Source organism: Globicephala melas, chromosome 19 (genome assembly GCF_963455315.2).
Source record: "Globicephala melas chromosome 19, mGloMel1.2, whole genome shotgun sequence".
Lineage (NCBI taxonomy): Eukaryota > Metazoa > Chordata > Mammalia > Artiodactyla > Delphinidae > Globicephala > Globicephala melas.
Window position 1 is genome coordinate 2,327,677 of NC_083332.1, and position 12,903 is coordinate 2,340,579.

The following is a 12,903-nucleotide window of genomic DNA, read 5'->3' on the forward strand; positions in this document are numbered from 1 at the left end:
TGATTCGACCATTCATATGGAAATGCAAAAGTTGAATAGTCAAAACAGTTTTTATTTTAAGTGTTTTTTTTTTTAATTTACTTTTTGGCTGCATTGGGTCTTCATTGTGCATGGGCTTTCTCCAGTTGCAGCGAGCAGGGGCTACTCTTTGTTGTGGTGCGTGGGCTTCTCATTGTGGTGGCTTTTCTTGTGGTGCACAGGCTTCAGTAGTTGTGGTGCGTGGTCTCAGTAATTGTGGCATGTGGGCTCCAGGGTCCACAGGCTTCAGTAGTTGTGGAACACAGGCTTAGTTGCTCTGCAGCATGTGGGATCTTCCCAGATCAGGGATCAAACCTGTGTCCCCTGCATTGGCAAGAGGATTCTTTTTTTTTTTTTTTTTTTTTTGCCGTACGTGGGCCTCTCACTGTTGTGGCCTCTCCTGTTGCGGAGCACACGCTCCAGACGCGCAGGCACAGCGGCCATGGCTCATGGGCCCAGCCACTCCACGGCATGTGGGATCTTCCCGGACTGGGGCACGAACCCGTGTTCCCTGTATCAGCAGGCGGACTCTCAACCACTGCGCCACCAGGGAAGCCCGGCAGGAGGATTCTTAACCACTGCACCACCAGGGAAGTCCCAAAGCAATTTTGAAAAAGAGTAAAGTTGGAGGGCTTACATTACCTGACTTCAGGACTCATAAAGCTACAGTCATCAAGAGAGTATTGGTATAAAGACAGAAAAAGGTTAATGGAACAAACTAGAGTCCAGAAATAAACCTGTACATATATGGTCAATTGATTTTTTTTTTGAAAAAGGAGCAAAGGCAATCCAGTGGAGAATGGAAAGTGTTTTATCAATTGATGCTGGAACAACTGGATATCTATATGCAAAAAAAAAACAAAAAAAAAAAACAAAAAAAAAAACCAACCAACTTTGATCCATCTCTTGCAGCGTATACAAAAATTGACTCAAAAATATGATAGAGCTAAATGTAAAACCTAAAACTACAAAACTTTTAGGAGAAAATATTTGTAGCTTTAGGTTAGGCAAAGGTTTCTTTTGATATATGACACCAAAAACACAATTCATAAAAGATAAAAATGATAAATAATGACCTCATCAAAAATTAAGAATTTCTACTCCTCAGAACATACTCCTAAGATGAGAAGATAACAGCCTAGAAAAAATGTGCATTTCACAAATATGAAAAGGGATTTGATCTGGGATATATAAAGAGCACTCAAAGCTCAAAAGAAAGCAAACAAATCAACTTTAAATGGGCCACAGATTTGAACAGATATTTCATTAAAAATTAACTGATGGCAAATAAGTACATGAAAACATGTTCAATGTTAGTCATTAGGGAAATGCAGATTAAAACCACAATGAGATACCACCACGCATATTAGCATACATAAAATAAAAGGAATGTCCACATACAAACATTATGATACGGAATAAATGTTGGAAAGGATATTGTTTGTAGGCATGTCAAGATATATGTTAATATAAAAATATACTTGGAAGGAATAATGTCAGTGTATTAGAAGTATTTCACATAATTATACAAGATTATATATGCAATTGACTGATTTTATTATAGCCACTTAAACATTCTGTTGGTATAGTGAAGAACAGTTGTCACAAATCAAGAATAACTGAAACAGTAATAACTGATTGCTGTAATGACTTCATTCTGATCTTGTCAATTATCCTAAAACCTAACAAAAGTTGGAAATAGAGAATATTGCTTTCTCTCTGTTTAGAAATTTTCACAGAATATATATGGTTGGAAGACTAAAGCAAAAAGAAGAAAAATTATATTGATGTCGTTCACGATGTAACAGAGGAATTTAAGAAGCATATATTTCAAGGACTATTAACATTATTTCCTACAAAACAAAAACAAAATAATATATTTTAGGACTGCAAGCAGTTCTTTCAAGATTCATGCTTAAAGATTTCAGAGATGCTTAAATACAAACTTTAAAAATAAAGCAAAACACTGATATTATGAAATCTTCCTTTTTATACTTGACTGAAGGAAACCTCAAAAGTAATGTTTTCATTTGGATATAGAGGAAGACATAGTTAGAACTGGTCTTCTTGAGACATAGGTTAAACTTGCTTAGCTAAAGTTTTCTTCAATTCTCTTCCAAGGACAGTCTTTACAAACATTTGTATAAGTTATGTAAAAATTGAGAAATGTAGCTTTCTACTCATTTTTTTAAATTTCCATTTTAAAGAAGGCTGAGTAAAAGAAGACATTCCACATTTTCTAAAGAAAATGCATATGTCCAGGTGATTCTAAGTTGTTCTCATTTTTTGTGGTTAATAATTATTTTTAAGTATCACATTCTGATTCTACCTATGTCATCATACCATTCTTCAATGCAAGGATCAAGTAATTTTTAAATATTTTCCTTTTAGTTAATCTGTGTAAACTGTGGAAGGATAATCAAACTTGGAAATAGATACGTTCTTCTAAATTCCTGAAAAGTAATCTTCTAGTTTAAAAAATACTAATGAATATATTACTGGTTTAAAAATATTTCCATTTTAAAGAGAAAAAACTAAGATGTATTAATATGCTAGTTCTTATGACTTTTTAAATTTAAATTCACAATTAACATGTAGAAAAGTACCTGGCTCTCATAGGTACTCAACATTTTTTTTGTAATTGGGAGGTTGAGGACATCTGCAAATCTTGGTTTCTGTTTATATATTGAAATTATGCAAGATTCAGAAAAGGAACTGATGAAATCTCCATGTTTTCAAACTTGGAAATTTGTATCATAGATATTTTCTATACACTTATAGTTTGGTAAATCTTTGCTCTTAACAACTGATGATACTACAGTTTAAAAAAAAACACTTAAGTGAATTCCCTATAAAATCTGTCCTTTTCTAATATTCAGTCAACTCTGGAAAACTTAGGTTTTTCTTTATAGGAAGTGAAGTATATCTAAATTTGAAATTTATTGGTATCAAAAATGTAAAGCATTCAACCTTATTTTTGAATACTCTTTATGTGTGTTATTACATCCTCCTCTTTTTTTTTTTTTTTTTGCGATACACGGGCCTCTCACTGCTGTGGCCTCTCCCGCTGCAGAGCACAGGCTCCGGACGCGCAGGCTCAGCAGCCATGGCTCACGGGCCCAGCCTCTCCGCGCGGCATGTGGGATCTTCCCGGACCGGGGCCCGAACCCATGTCCCCTGCATCGGCAGGCGGACTCCCAACCACTGCGCCACCAGGGAAGCCCCATCCTCTTGTTTTTTTTTGTTTGCTTGTTTACATCCTCGTTTTTAACAATACTGTAGCATACTTTTATGAAATTTATAAGTGCTTATATTTTCTTTTTAAAGAAAAGGCTTCAAGGTTAAAAAAACCTACTTCTCTGTTTAAATTTCAATTAATTTTTTTTCTTAATTCTGTCTGTTGGTGAGTTATGTTCATTTTCTACCTTCTCGAGGTCTCTGGTTCGCTTATTATTTACATTGTTTGTAGTTTTCTTATCTATAAATGCATTTAAAGTAGTAACTTTGAGTATAGATATGGTCACATCCCACGGGTTTTGTTTTATACTGCTCATTCACTTCATCTTGCTCTCATTGTTTCACTGAAGGAGAAAATATTAGGTAGTATGTAACATAAATATTTTGTTAATATCTAACTTATTACATTTTTACCTGAGCTATAGCCCTATATGATTGGTTACAAACTTCTCCACACCTTCCTCAACTTGATAGTTAAATGTTTAACTGTTGTTTTTAAATGTGTTGTTTTATTCACTGTGTATTTTCTGATGCACAGTAAATGATGAATGGGGATTTTTTTTAACTTATATTCTTCAAATATGAATTTTCTTTAGCCATAAGAGACTTATGGCTAAAGAACTTCCCACATACCTGACATTCACAGGATTACTTTCTCTTTTGCTTTCTTTATGTAAGTTAGAATTAGCTTAAACTAAAGGGTTTCCAAAATTTCTCTACTTTAATGGTTGCTAGCCAGCATGAATTTTCCAATTACTAATGATTGATAGGTAGTGTTGGGAAGCTTTGCTACATTATCATATTAATATGGTCTTTAATGTTGAATGTGATGGTGATGAATCTGTTGATGAATGTAACATGAGTTGAACCAAAAAGCGTTTCCACATTTCACAAGGTTGTACATAATTACCTGATGTTCCTTGAGGGATGAGACCAGTGAAGTCTTTGCTTCACTTATTTATGGGGATTTTCCATAGCATGAATTCCTTAAAGTTGAGGAAGAGGAGAGTGCCCAAAGGCCTTCCCACATTTCTTACATACATTAGGAATGAATTTTCTTATGTCGAGTAAGTTGTGAGCACTGACTAAAGGCTTTCCCACATTCCTTGCATTCATAAGGCTTCTCACCGGTGTGAATTATCTGGTGTTGTTTAAGCTGTGAGCCCTGCCTAAAGGCCTTCCCACATTCATTACATTTATAGGGTTTCTCACCAGTATGAATTCTTTGGTGGTGGTTAAGCTGTGAGCCCTGCCTAAAGGCTTTCCCACAAACCTTACATTTGTAAGGTTTCTTACCAGTATGGATCCTCTGATGTTGAGGAAGATATGAACGATGGCCAAAGGCCTTTCCACATTCATTACATTTATATGGCTTCTCACCAGTATGGGTTCTTTGATGTTCATTAAGTTGGGTGATACCTCTAAAGGCCTTTCCACATTCCTTACAGACATAGGGCTTTTCTCCAGTATGAATTCTCTGATGTTTAATAATCAGTGATAAGTAACTGAAAGCTTTTCCACATTCAGTACATTGATAGGGTTTTTCACCAGTATGAGTTCTGTGATGTACGTTAAGTTGTGAGAGCCGAACAAAGGTTTTTCCACAATCCTTACATTCATAGGGTTTCTCACCAGTATGAATTCTCTGATGTCTGGTAAAGAGTGAGACAGAACCAAAGGCCTTTCCACATTCTGTACATTCATAGGGTCTTTCCCCACTATGAGTTCTCTGATGTTGAGGAAGATAGGAACGGCGATGGAAAGCCTTCCCACATTGCTGACATTCATAAGATTTCTCACCAGTATGAATCTTCTGATGACTAAGAAGACATTTCTTCTGCCAAAAGCCTTTTCTACATTCATTACACACATAGGGTCTACTTCCAGGTGGAATGTTATGAAGCAGGTTATGGGATGTTTGCTGTGTCAAAGCAGGTATTTCTTCATGAGTGATTATGACTTGACTGGAACTTCCGTCCTCATTTCTGTGATATGTTTCAAATGTGCCTTCACATTCCCAGTCATCTTGGAAACTGGGGTTCTCAGGATCTTTGTTTATAAATTTTTCCATTTTCTCCCATTGGGATACCTGATCTGAAAAATAATGAAAAAGCAGAGATGCTTTAGTCCCTGGTGTCAGTTAGAGCTTCTTTAGTAGAAATAGTTTTAAACTGAAAATAATGCTTATGAAAAAAGTAAGTGTTCCATACAGCTCCCAAATGTGACTACACAGTTCCTGTTCTCCAAAATCCCCAGAGTTCCTGCTTTAGCCGGAAGGATCCAGCCAATCAGCAATGCATGCTTGAAACATTGATGGGATACTAGGTGGGCTCTGACCTGGAAGAGCTGCCCCCCTGGCTGCAAGGATCAGACACAACCTCATCAGGGCAGCACGCAGGATGAGGTTGGGTGCCCTTGGCCAAGGAGCAGTGCACAAGCCCAAACCAGGAGCAAGAACAAGACAGCAGCATATATTGAAAGAGAACATAAGTATGGTTTAAAATGCATCAAGAGATCAAGGAAGAAACAAAAATCTTAACTGCTGAAAGGAAAACAAACCAAGCAAAGGACACTGACAAAGAACTAAATAGAAATTCTAGCAATTGAAAGTACAGTGACTGTAGTTAGTTTTGTCAACTGGCATTCAGTATCCATTCCCACTTCCTAGTTGGCCTTCCTCTACTTAGGCTGGGAAAGTAATTTTCCAGCTCCTGGCACTGAGGACTCTGAAGGGAACTAAGTTTCCACCCTTTAGGCACACTTGTGTGAAATTCAGATGATAGAAGCAACATTTTCTGCTGCTTTGGCTATCAAAAGGTTGTTGCTGGCCTCTTCACTTCAGTTTCAAAGTACGTGTGGCAGCAGTGGTGGTGGCTTCATCACCTTACTTTCTGATCCCAGATCATAGCTAAGGCAGTGTGCACTTGCAGGTGGTGGTCCTAGTGGCAGCTCCTGTGTCTCTACATCTTGGCTGTGGCTGAGGTAGCACATCTTCCAAAGATTCAGTGTTGCCACATTCTGGAAGGCATTTCTGGAGAGCCAGCCCCTGTTACCCTTCTAACAGTTTTTAAGCACCCATTTCCCATATTTTATGTCTTTAAATACCTTCCTAATTTAAAAAAGACACACACATACACAGTCTTAATACTGATCTTAAGAAATTAGGAAAAAAAAAAAAAACAGGATTTCAGGAGAAGATAAGCCAGAGCAACCCTTCCAATAAAAACACATTTAAAAAATAAAACTTACACCAAAAAATCTTTATCAAAGATCTGAAAAAAATAGCCCAGAATTACCAGGCAAAAATCTAAGGAAATTTGAGCTACAAGCTCAAAGAGTACTGAAGCTGGTTTGCCCTGAGTACCAATCCTAATTTTAGTTCAGGTGATCGTGTGTGTGTGTGTGTGTGTGTGTGTGTGTGTGTGTCTTTTTTGCCCAAACCCATGTCAGGTGTCTTAGTCCATTTGGGCTGCTGTAACAAAATACCACAGACTGGTTAAGTTATAAACAACAGAAAATTTTGTCTCACAGTTCTGGAAGCTGGGAAGAATGAGCTCAAGGTGCTGGCACTCAGTGTCTAGGAAATAAATTCTTATGTTGAGCCACCATATTTTGGAGTCAAGCTAAGTTTGCAGCTTAGCTTGAGCCCTAAGACAAAAGTAAAGTCAGTTTAAGATCGCATGTGAAAGGAGCCTCATTTTCTCTGTAAACCTTTGAGAAAAGAGTTTAGAAGGAAAACCTTTGAAAGCCAAACAGGTGAGGTTTGTTTGTTTTTCCCTACAATGGCTTACCCCTTCCTCACTCAGCTACTAGGCTGCTGTCTCTTCACCACCAACAGCTATTCCCTTGTTCCAACAATCGATCACACTTGGCTTAGAATTGCTAAACTTTCCATGTAGGAAAATGAGTGGGACCTGGTCATGCTATTGCTATCCAAATGCCCAATCCCTTGAGGGGACATGGATACAGCAAAGTAAAGAGAATGCCTTGAAAAATCAGGAAGGTGAAGTTTCAGAAGTAACTCAGACCTATTTCCAGCTTTACAAATCTCAAACTGTTGCTTCCAAAATGCAGTCAAACACTTTAGCACTTCCCTGGAGGGTCAAGGTGGAGGAATCATGATGCTCAGGTGATAGTGAATTATGAGAGGACGGTCTTAACCAACAGCTGAGACTCCTGTCGTTCTCCAGTTTGTACACATCCCTCTGGGTGGCTATGTGTGGGAGGAGAGGGAGGGAATTAGCCACCCACACACACTCTGCTTAAGTGGAGGTGATGGCCACATATTTGTGGTTATCCTGATAAGAAAAACCAACATTTTTAGACTTTGAGAGCGGAGTGACCACATGACCCTAAGGGGAGGGGCAAATTTGCCTCGGAAAGGGAAAGAGGGCACTATAAAAAAATTTTCTCAGATAGCCTTAATGTATTGAGTCCAATACTAGTTAAATAACTTACCTAACACCCATGGATTTACTCATTTAAAAAAGTATTTGAATGTAATCGGCAAATTTCTTTCTGACAGTGCAATTTAAATACAATTATTTTTTGAGAACACATACATCATTGTGAATGTTTAACATTACCACAGACATTTTCCCTTGTTCTGAAAAATTCTTCAAACATAATTTTTATTAACTGTAGAGTAATCCACCACATGAATGGACATGAGATTCACGTGTAAGTCTATGACTTGCCCAGTCATTCTTGATTGTAGGGCACTCCTTTTAGATAAGACCTTAAGGTCTTTCCCAGAATCTGCTTCTAGACTAGTGGTTCCAAATTTCTGAGAGGTGGTATACATATATTGAGTCTAAACAGGGTGAGACTGCTGGGGTTGGAAGGGCAGCTGCACCAGTATCCTTAACTTCTCCATGCCTCAGTTCTCTAATCTTTAAATGGGATAGGTGACATTATGTACCTCAAAGTGTTGCTGTGAGGATTGACTTATGTGCTTACTATATTATAGTGCTTGCTACATAGTGATTAGCAAATATATATATATATGTATATATAAATCTGTATGTATATATACACACATCTATAGCTACAGATCTTCCTCAATTTACTATGGGGTTATGGCCTGATAACTCCATGGTAAGTTGAAAATATTCTAAATCGAAAATGCAATTAATACACCTACTGAACATCATAGCTTAGCCTCACCTACCTTAAACGTGCTCAGACAACTTATATGAGCCTACAGTTGGGCAAAATCGTCTAACACAAAGCCTATTTTATAATAAAGGGTTGAACATCTCAGGTAACTTATTGACCACTGTACTGAAAGTGAAAAATAGACTGGTTGTAAGTGTATCCATGGTTTACCCTTATAACCTCCTGGTTTCCTGGGAGCTGCAACTTGCTGCTGCCCAGCATCATGAGAGCATCATAGAGCATAGCACTAGCCCAGGAAAGGGTCAAAATTAAAAATTCAAAGTAGAGTTTCTACTGAATGCATTATCGCTTTCACGCCATTGCTAAGTGAAAGAATCCTAAACTGAACTATCGTAAGTTGGGGACCATCTGTATATATAGAGTGATATCTATATCGACATGTATCAGATATATTTATCAATGGATATCAGTCAGTCTCTTTCTTTCTCTAAACACACACACACTCTCTCTATCTCTCTCCCTGAACTAACTCTAGTCAGGCTCCTCTAGGCCCCAGTCTTGGGCTCTGTCCTTCGCCCATTTAGTCCAGTTTTAGGAAGAATTCCCCTAGGTCAGTTTATCAAGAACACCACCACCCGCCCCCATCCTTAACATCTCATCACTCTCGCCAGCCCTCAGCAAGAATCCTATTAAGTCCTTTTAGCCAGATACTCCCTCTTACCCTTGATGGTTCTTTTTTAGTAACCCTATATCCAGTGACACCACCCCCCTTCACTATAAATCCCCACTTGTTCTTGTATTTGGAATGGAGCCCAGTTATGGACAAAGGTGTCTCGCCCTATGGCAATAATTCCTGAATAAATTTTGCCTTGAGAAGCTTTCGATTCTGTCCGGCTCTGGTATTTTTTGACAATATACTGAGGAAGGCTCAGATAACTTTGGGAATCCATACAACTATAGTCCTATTCCTAAGAGAAAACGCAAAAAAAAAAAAAAAAAAAGGCAAAACTGCACAAAACCTTAAGTGGTTTGTGGGGTCTACGAATCCCAGATTAAGTATCTTTAAGGAAAAGACGCTGGGATCCATTTGTGGCTGGACACATTCCCTGCCGCCATGGTCTCTGAGAAACGTAGTCCAGAGGCAGGATAGCCAGAACTTGGTCATCCCACCACCACCCCCGAACCCCCAAAATACCTTCCCCGCCACCCATAAAGAGCTCGGACCCGGCCCCGGGCGGAGCCGAACGTCGACCCGCTCTAACGCGGAAACAATCGCCCGGAATTAAAACGCGCGAAGGCTCCGCGGACGAACCCGCTTATAAACTCCAGGGAGCTTGGGCTCCTCAGTTGGACAACAAGGAGGCATCCGAGAGCGGCCCCAACGCAGTGCCTTCTGGGAAATGTAGTCCAGAGCCGGAGGGCCGGTCGCCCGAAGAATGCTGGGAAGACAAACTCGGACCGTGATTGGGCCCCGGCCGCAGTTGGCTTTTGGGAGTGTAGTTCGGCGTGTCGCTCTGGTCAAGCTGGAGCCCGGTCTTCCATCTCCTCAACCTTGGCCTCGTATGACCGCCCAGAACCGAATCTTTCTTCGTGAGTTGTGCCTGTGGGCCATGACCTGTCCTGCGTACTTCTCCGGGTATGAGCTGTGGGGCAGCCTGTTTGTGACAAAGGGGAGGCTGTGGGTCTGTGACGTGAGAGGTTTGGCCCAAGACGGTGCCAGTGACTGAGGGTGGGGAGAGGCAGGTGAGTGGATACACCTGCCTCTGCGTGGGTGGCGGATGGGATTCTGCGACGTGGAGCGTGACCGTGCGAGGAGGGCTTTGTATGTGACGTGTCTTTGTGTGTGACCGCAGGTCTTAGAATGTGTGGCCTTGGTTATGTGTGAAAAGTTGGTGTGACTCTCAACCTTCCTTCAGTCTATCAGTGTGACCGGAGTTGTTCAGAAACTGTGTAGGTTTAAGATAACATGAATATGGGTTTCTGTTAGATTGCCTGTGGGATTGTGATAACTGCTTCCAGGTTTGCTTTCCCCCTTTACAAATAGGGTAATAACTCCAAATTTCTTATTACCCTGAAGTTCTGCAGCAAAGCACAAACAACATAAAACATGATAAAAACATGACTTTTACATTAAATAAACTCAAAATTATTATAGAGAAAAATTCAAAATCAGCCTAAAATGTTAAAACATGAAGATGGGTTTGTTCAAAACAATTTCTTATCAATAGTATGGTACGGCCTGTCTTGGCTCTGCCCCAAACACCACAGTTAGTCATTTCCTTTTGCTGATTGGAATGTACCTGCAGAAATTCAGGAAGCCTTGGACTGCAGAATTAGCGTTATCCATCCTGAAGCACTCATCTACAATATGCATGGCCTGGTCTGCCCACTCTCTGAGGAAGGACACTTTCCCTCAGAAGGTCTCGAAGCTTGCCCAAGGCAGCAGTTTCTCCCTGAGTCAGACCCAGAACTCAGAGTTTCTATCCCTTAATATAGTTTTGTTTTCATCTGGCCTCATGGCTTCTGTGATGTCATGAAGCAAATGTCTGCTATCTCTGATATTGCTTTCTCTAAAGAGTTTACCACCTTGATTCCACCCATATGGGGCTGGAATAAATAGAGGAACATTTCCCTGTAGGCCTTGTATTTAATGGAAGGAAATTTTAAAGTCACAGAGATCTGACTGTAAATACCAACTCAACCACTCACATTCTACAAGTCACTTGTAGTTTGTGGTTTTCAGCAAGTCGCTTTTCTACATCTGTCTTATTTTTTCTCCTACAAAGCAAATCTGACTGCAAGGTTATTTTGAGGAATTACGATTACTGATATTAAAAGTGATGTTAGCATAAAGAGGTTGAATCTCACACTTTAGTTGTTACTGCATCCCTTTTACATCTTCAAGTTTTTGAATCATGAGGATATACTGCTTATTCAAAATATTAAACATTTTTAAGCAGAAATAAAATAGAACAATTGAGAAGTAATAAACAATATTTAGAAGAAAATTATCTTGGGCTAAAAAAAAGACATGAGATATTTAAACATATCCTGCTAAGTTCCCGAATTCTAAGGATAGAAAGAAACTCTTGCCAAATGCTGGGATGGAAGCAGTTACTGTGGTAGGCAGAATTATGGCCCTCCAAAGATGTCTATGTCCTAATCCCAGGAACCTGTGGGTATGTTTTTACATGGCAAGAGGGAATTAAGTTGCAAATAAAATTAAGGTTGTTAATCAGCTGACCTTAGGACAAGATTATCCTGGGTTGTCCAGATGAGCCCAATATAATCACAAGCGTCCTTAAAGGTGAAAAGAAAGGAGGAGGCAGAAGAGTCAGTGTCAGAATGATGCAATGTGTGAAAGACTCAGCTGGCTACTGCTAGCTTTGAAGGTGGAAACGGGCCACACCAAGGAAAGTGGTGGGTAGCCTCCAGAAGCTGAAAAGGCTAGGAAATAGATTCTCCCATAGAGCCTCTAGAAGAGAACACAGCCCTGTCAAGACCTTGATTTTGGCCCACTGAGACCTGTTTCAGACTCTGACCTCCAGAAAATAAATGTGTGTTTTTTTAAGATGCTAAGTTTTGATAATTTGTTACAGCAGCAACAGGAAATGAATACATCCCCATAAGCTAAAAGAAACAGACTAGCATTGGGTTCCTCTTCGAGAAGATCAGAAGCCAGAATTCAGTGAAGTGACATCTCTGGATTACTGAGAAAAAAACTGTAATCCAAGAACATTCCACTAACCAAAAATATAACTTGTGAAGGTCCAAGAAACTCTTTTGGACATATAAGGATTCAGAGAATACCAACTATGTAACATTTATTGAGATAAACATAAATACTCAATAAAATAGTCTAACCAAATTGCATTTGAAATAAATCTGTAAACTCAAGACAGGGGAAAACAGTTAAAAAAAAAACAGTGGCCAGCAATGAATGTTACTCTGAATACTATATTTAAGTTTAAATGGAAATCATGAATGGGTCTGGCAGTAAGTAATATAAGCATCAAATACAGAGTCCCCTACATACGAACCTTCAAGTTGCAAACTTTCAAAGATGCAAACATGCATTTGCATATCCAATCACGTTAGTTCATGTGTCTGGCGTACATTGTCATGTGTATGCATCCTCTCCAAGTGGTTGTGCTTTTGTGTACTTTACTATGCAGTACTCTGTAGAGTACAGTAGTACAGTATCTTTATTTTAAGCCCAGGATATCTGGAAACGTAAAAGCAGCGGTGATGAAACTGGTAAGAAGGGCCAGCTGTTGTACTACAATACTTTTCAAGATACTGAACTGGAAGATTAAAACTTTTATTTTTGTGTTTTTTTTTTTTTTGTATTATATGTGTGCAAAGTATTATAAACCTATTACAGTAGGTACTATATAGCCGATTGTGTTAGTTGGGTACCTAGGCTAACTTTGTTGGACTTATGAACAAATTGGACTTACGAACATGCTCTTGGAACAGAACTCGTTCGTATGTAGGGGACTTACTGTAAATAAGAGTAAAACTAGTAAA

At 39.2% G+C, this 12,903-nt stretch overlaps 1 protein-coding gene across 2 annotated transcripts in view; it reads right to left on the minus strand.

The window, feature by feature from the left end:
• Nucleotides 1-12,903, minus strand: part of ZNF582 (zinc finger protein 582) — a 32,920-nt gene that overhangs the window by 4,257 nt on the left and 15,760 nt on the right. Inside the window, exon 5 of one of the 2 annotated variants that reach the window (XM_060288533.1) lies at nt 4,552-5,349. In XM_060288533.1, the coding sequence (XP_060144516.1) occupies nt 4,552-5,349 (798 nt within the window). Of the gene's footprint in view, nt 1-867; nt 5,350-12,903 lie in introns of those variants that run through there. The other variant, XM_030851253.3, reaches the window with a different exon arrangement.